Source organism: Adiantum capillus-veneris, chromosome 17, assembly GCF_014529385.1.
Source record: "Adiantum capillus-veneris isolate H3 chromosome 17, ASM1452938v2, whole genome shotgun sequence".
Taxonomy (NCBI): domain Eukaryota; kingdom Viridiplantae; phylum Streptophyta; class Polypodiopsida; order Polypodiales; family Pteridaceae; genus Adiantum; species Adiantum capillus-veneris.
Genome location: NC_140947.1, coordinates 4,100,287 through 4,106,496, shown reverse-complemented (window position 1 = coordinate 4,106,496; position 6,210 = coordinate 4,100,287). Strand labels below are relative to the sequence as shown.

The 6,210-nt window shown below is 46.8% G+C and overlaps 1 protein-coding gene and 1 pseudogene across 1 annotated transcript; one reads left to right on the top strand and one right to left on the bottom strand.

Annotated features, from left to right (window-relative positions):
• Window positions 1–1,581: 1,581 nt before the first annotated feature.
• On the top strand, window positions 1,582–2,936 carry LOC147436737 (uncharacterized; annotated as a pseudogene).
• Window positions 2,937–3,935: 999 nt separating this feature from the next.
• LOC147436736 (uncharacterized) lies at window positions 3,936–4,912 on the bottom strand. Its single transcript, XM_086486013.1, has one exon. It carries the CDS (start codon window positions 4,527–4,529, stop codon window positions 3,936–3,938), a length of 594 nt encoding a protein of 197 aa, XP_086342139.1. The 5' UTR covers window positions 4,530–4,912.
• Between the last annotated feature and the right edge of the window lie 1,298 nt (window positions 4,913–6,210).

Below are 6,210 nucleotides of genomic sequence, written 5' to 3'. Positions count from 1 at the left end.
CAATGTTCATTCTACTCTCTTGGTTATTGTCATCCATGTTAATTAAACTTATGTGTTTACTTAGTTTATGCTTTGGCAATTCAAAACCTTAGTTGCTACTCCTCTTAACCTATGAAAATAGGCACTTAAGTATCTACACCCATGGCTCGAATTGGTTCATTATAGAGAGTAGCTGAGTGAGTAACATAGCGAAGTTGCCGAGGGATAGCTCCTTTCGGACTTCTTATGGCTCAATAATGGTAAAGCCGTAGGCAAGTCTAAAAAGACTCCATTATTAAGACCAAAGCTCCCGAGGTGTGCACCATATCCCACATAGTGGGCTCAACAAAATCGATAATAGATCCCAGTCCCACTTACCCTAATATAATTAACAAAAACAACCATTAATAGGCTACTTAAGGACCTCTCTTCTTAAGCAATAAAAGAGAAACCAAATGCTCTGATACCAATTTAATGGAAATGGCCTATGAACTTTGAGAGTAGCTAGGAAATTAGATAAAACACTTTTGTGAGATTACTTTTGTGACCATAGCGGGTGAACTTAATTGATGGTAGCAACATAAACATGGCACTTAGTTAACTTGGCATGAACAATACTTTTGCAAGAGAGAGAGTTTAGAGAACATGACAACAATTGAGGACCAGATTTATACGAAGCCGGTCCCCCCTCCAATAGGCATTTGTATTATAGTTTCTCCCATCAAGAGAGACTCGGTACAATACAATCTTTGTGTACCTTGTGACCTTGGTGATGCAATGAAGATGGAAAGCTTCATGCATCACAAGCATAACATAAACTTTGTAGAAAGCAATAACTATCCCAAGCCTCAATCCCAAGGCCTCAAACACCTTCGAAGGTGGAGAGAGCTAGCGAGGAATGAGGATAGGGAAGAGGAAGAAGAACCGTTCCATAGGAGAAAGAAACAGTTCCTCACTTATCACCACTCTTCTTGCTAGCATACATAATAGCATAGTAATGAAGATGGAGAAGATGGCAAGCTTAAGCATTGAAGCATGGCTCTTGGTTGGATTTGCATTCCATAGCCAAGAGTGTTGGTGTACGCTCTTACTTCTCACAAGCTTGGAGAAGGAGGTGGAGTTCCTCAACTTTCACCAAGTGAGAATGAATCCACAAAATGAGTGTGTGTGTGGTGTATATCCCCCCAACACCCCCCTTGCTTGCTTGGGGCAAGTTGTAACTTTTCCACATGCTGCAAGCTCATGGACCCCTCTCCCTCTAGCCAATCACATGCTGCATGCATTCAAGTACATGGGTAGTCTTTTGACAAGTGTCCTCCTTACCCCTTAGAGAGAGAGAGAGCTTGAAAATATCTAGATATTTGTTGGATGGAACTAGAAGCTCATTGGACCCCTCTTTAGCCATACCAATAGCATTCAAGCACACCATGTAGTTAAACATAGGGAGTGTCTTACATGCGATTTGGGGTGTTGGATATCTGTTGGGCTATAGAGAGATGTCTAGCTTGTGTATTGTGTGTTTTCCCATTTCCCCCATCCCATCAGTGGTGCCCCCATGGAGGATCTATTGATTGCTCCTTGGTGAAAATTGAAAGCCTGAAGATGACGCATGATATCCACTCGGTGCTTGCTGGAGAAGAAGAGGCTGCAGATTGGTTTTCCGATCTGGAGCTATACCTGTTGCAGCTGAGAATTTGTGGACATGAAGCCAAATTGAAGGCCCTACCATTGGTTGTACAAGGACGAGCGAAAGCCTGGTTTGAAGGATTGAAGGTTGCAGATCGTCAGTCGCGCTAAGCGAGATTCGGAAGTAGTTTGTTGAAGCTTTTCAGAAGTGGGTTTCTCCATCGGACTTGGGTGGGAAATACATCAAGCTAAAGCAGGATGTAAGTGAAGATTTTACTTTGTTTTTGGGTAAATTTGAATCTATTTGGGAGAGACTAGCTGCTGCTACACGTGTGCGAAATGGAGATCATTTCAAGCGAGAGCAGTTTCTAGCCTGCTTGCATCCGCGAATCAAAGAAAAGGTCGAGTGCGGTGGTACAGAGGACTATGCGCAAATGGTTTGCTTGGCAAAGGCAAAGATCAGGAAAGCAAAGAAGAAGCTAGAGATGGGTTTGTTGAAGCCAGCAGACAATGGATATAGCTTGACAGTGGAGTTGCTTCATGCCATGAAGCCAAAGGGGGGTTCAAGCGTCAAAGAGGTAGCTGCTTTGCCATTGGTAATCCATTCTGGTCATTCGTTTCAATTTGTTCCTCCAATGTGGTGTGATGTTGTACAAGAGTCTGTTAGCCCGGCAAGCAAGGATGCGGTCTTGGTCGAAGCGTGTATGCATGAAGAATCAAAGAAGGCTATGGATCAGAGATCAGAGAATAAGTTTGAAGATGTCGGCAAAGCAATGGTCGAAGCTGTGTAGGAGGAAGCTAGCAAGGGGGTTGGGCAACCTTGCCCTACTGAGTGTATTGAAGAGCAGCAGTGCATTCAACAAGGTGTTGGTGATGTCGACCTACCAAAAAACGAGGTAATAGATCATGGCTTTCTCTTTTTCTTAGCAGATGATGTGGTCGTAGGAGAAGTCCTGGAAGAGCAGGCACAGGTGATTGAGCAATCCGGTTTGCTCTTGCATGAAGTGGTTGAAGATGAAGTGTCAAAGGCTATGGCAGTTGAAGATTGGCATGGTGAATCAGGTATAGAGTGTGTGCCGCTTGAAGAACCTACGATAGAGGGTATGCTTGAGGAGCAGGTTGGCTTGGTTCTCCAAGAATCAGTGGTAGTGGAAGACAAATTGCCAAAGGTGGGTGTTTTGCTATTGGTGTTCATGCTTTTGAAAGTTGCTTTACAGGTAGTTTTGCACGGTTTGCAAAGCTTTCGTAATGAGAGTTATGCTATGGAGAGCTCTGTAGCAGGTGAGAGACTAATGATGTATGGTGCAGATGCTTCACAGGTTGGTTTATAGGATTGATTTGTATATGAAGCCAGTGTATGGATACAGGGAATTGAAGATCGATGCTATGCCAAGCTGCACGAGAGGCTTGTTCTCGGGTGTATAGGTGCATAAATAAGGTTGATTATGCATGTACTATGGACGCATGGCTGTGTTCAATGCCATGTATTTGATCCCAACGGAGTTTGCATCACAGTTAGGAGAGCCTATGGCTTTCCATTTGATCCAGGCGGGTGCCACAGCCAGTGAATCCCTCTCTATCTATCTATCTATACAGTTCTACTACATATAGCGTCTTATTATGCTATCATGTTCTCGCTTCTTATGTAGTTTTCTATTATCTAAATAATACTGTGGTTGAGCATGAATGCTCAACGAGGGGTTGGGCAATGATGGTACAGCCCGACTGTGTCGACCCATGGAGGTGCAAGAAGTCCATGCATGGCGGTTTGCAGGTAAGTGGCAGGTACATTGGGCAAGTGCTTGATGGTGCTAGGGGCCAGGTACATCGAGATGGGGCATTTGCTAGGGGAAACTACAAGGGTTTCCTGCTATCACAGGCCGCAGGAGCAAAGGTTGGTATCACAATCTTGTGAGCGGGACGAGGAGTGCTGGATGCAGGTACTATCAAGTTTATGATATGGGATCTGGATCGAGGTGCCGGCAGGAGACTCTACTACGAGGATGTGTATGCTAGATGTGGCACAACACATGTCGGGCCATGATTTTGGGCCTCTACTTATCGAGATGTTTGTTGCTGTTATGGTTGCATCGGGATTCAGAGCAGCCAATGCTTGTTGCGGTCGCCACTATCGGCCAATATCACAGCATCCGGGGACTTAATTCTTGTGGACCAATTGTGTGTACTTAAAGCCGTGGAAGCCATGGTTCCAAAGCGGGGCCTCAGGTTATGGTACGGGATGCGAAGCTATACACAGAGGAACGCGGGTTGCCTCTCGTGGGAAGGCGGCCCAAGTCGCTAAGTGAACTTTTTAAAAAAAACTTGCCATGCTAAAAAAATCGAGGGCGAGCTGCAGTCAGGAAGGAGAAGGGCCGCTTTCTGTGAGGGTTTGGACTGCAGTCAGGAAGGAAAGAGCGCCACTTGTTGTTGCATGCATGTGGTGAAGAGGATGGAAGGGGCGCATGTGGAGGAGGCAGCCAGTGGCAAGGGCGGACCCAGTTGAAGGACGACGGGCTGCACACCATCAGGTGAGGCAATGAGGGGTGGTGGGCCTGAGCACGAGGAGGTGAAGGGCCGAGGGTGGCCGAGGATGACAGAGGGGTCGTGTGGCCGGCTACAAACGAAGGGGCTGCATGGTAAGGGCCTGTGTACGGCCAGTTGAGGACAAAAGGGATCAGGCTGTTTGGTATGGCAGTGGGGGGCCCGCCAGGGTTGTGGACGGGGAGGAGTTGCAGGTGGCGCATCTGACAATGGATTGCAGGGAGGGCCGCCAGGGGGCCGGTGGTACAGGGGAGTACAGGAGAAGGTGAGCTGGCCGAGCAGGAGCTCACGGTGGGGCCATAGATGGCCGGGCTGCTGTCGACCAAGCCAGGGGGGCCAAGGACACCCAACAGAGTAGCGCCACAACTTTTTTGAGAAGCCATTGGGCAGTAGAGCAGGTGTTGAGAACAGCCACCTCAACGGGATATGGCATGTACTAGGGGTTGTACCTGACGAGGTAAAGTCGCAAAGTGGGCGGGCAGTTAAAAACGAGGCCAAGTACGCAGGGCTGCCCATCAGAGGGTTGCAGGATTGCCAAGAGGGCTAAAAGGAAACCGCCAGGAGTTGAAGACTTACCAATCGAGTACGAATGGCAGTTGTGAAGAGTGTTGCACGCAATGGAGGAGTCGGCAGCCACGGATCGACTGCATAGGGAAACTGTTTGCTGTAAAACCATGGCAGACGCCATCATTGTACCCGAAATCTTGTTTTTTTTGGCTATGCATAAGTGACTGTATGGTCTGGTTGGGTTAGTGTTTGGGTTGGATTTGCCATCATTCTTCTCGGCTATCTCGTCTCGTGCATAGTGCCCATGGTAGCGGTGGCTCCGGGTCTTTTTTGTGTGTGTGCACACACACAGAGAGAGAGAGAGAGAGAGAGAGAGAGAGAGAGAGAGAGAGAGAGAGAGATTGATTGATTGGGGTTGTAGATTGAGTGTGGTTTTGTGTGCGGTCGAGGTTTGCAAAGCCTCCCGGTGTGAGTGTGTTTACAGATATGGGTGCATTGGTGTGTGCGTCAGTAAATGCGATTGTGTGTAGCGCAAGAGTTGCTCGTGAGTGAGGCTGTTTAGTGCAAGTTGCAGAAAGTGTGCGTGCGTGTATATTTCTGAGCGGTTTGGGGTGTTGGATATCTGCTGGGCTATAGAGATACGTCTAGCTTGTGTACTGTGTGTGTTCCCATTTCCCCCATCCCACCGTGTTGAGATAGGTCTAGAAGCACATGTCTCTATTCTAACTCTTGTTCCTGTTTATTCTCCCACATTAATGATCAGTTTAATATATTTGGTTAAGTTAGATATTATATTTTATGACAGAAGCCCTGATATCTGTTTTAATGTGGTTGATTTTGGAACCTAATGCAGTGCAGAAGGCCTTTAGGCATTCCCAAAACTGGTAGAGAGATAGATCATTGTTGTGCAAGAAGCCGTTGGTGTCGTCTAGAAACTGTGAGAGACACTGTTGTCTACCGTTAGGCAAGGAGATGCCCCTTATAGTCCCTTCGGCCATTTTGGCTTTAACTAATTAGTTGAGGGAGTCAGCAGCTGTGGCAAATAAGAGGGGTGCCAAAGGGCATCCTTGTCTGACGGACCAATTAAGAGAGAACGGGTCAAAAAGGGAGTTATTGAGCGCCACTCTTGCTTTGACATTCCCCAACAGTGTCTGACGAATTTAACCAGGCACCTTGGGGCCGAAACCCATCATACTAAACAATCGAGTAGAAAGGACCATTCCGACCTTTCAACATAGGCTTTATCGAAGTCTACTTTGACAAACACAAAGTCCTACCTTGATTCCTCAGCGTGTTCGATCCCTTCCCACATTGTGATGAATGCTTCCATTATTCTTCTGCCTTTGATGAAGCTCTTTTGTTATGAGGAAAGCCATTCTGCGAGTCCTGGCGATATCCTTAGTGCAATTTCTTTGGCAGAAATTTTGTACGCTAAGTTAAGCATAATTAGGGGTCTCTAGTTGGATAATTCTTCTCTTGCGACTTTTTTGTGCAGCAATTTGATGACCCCAGTGTTCATCTGGATAGGGAGGGCGCCATACTTAACTAATTCTTCCA

Coding starts and splice junctions, on each gene's coding strand:
- LOC147436736 (XM_086486013.1), bottom strand. CDS start 4,529: ATGGCTTCTCAAAAAAGTTGTGGCGCTACTCTGTTGGGTGTCCTTGGC.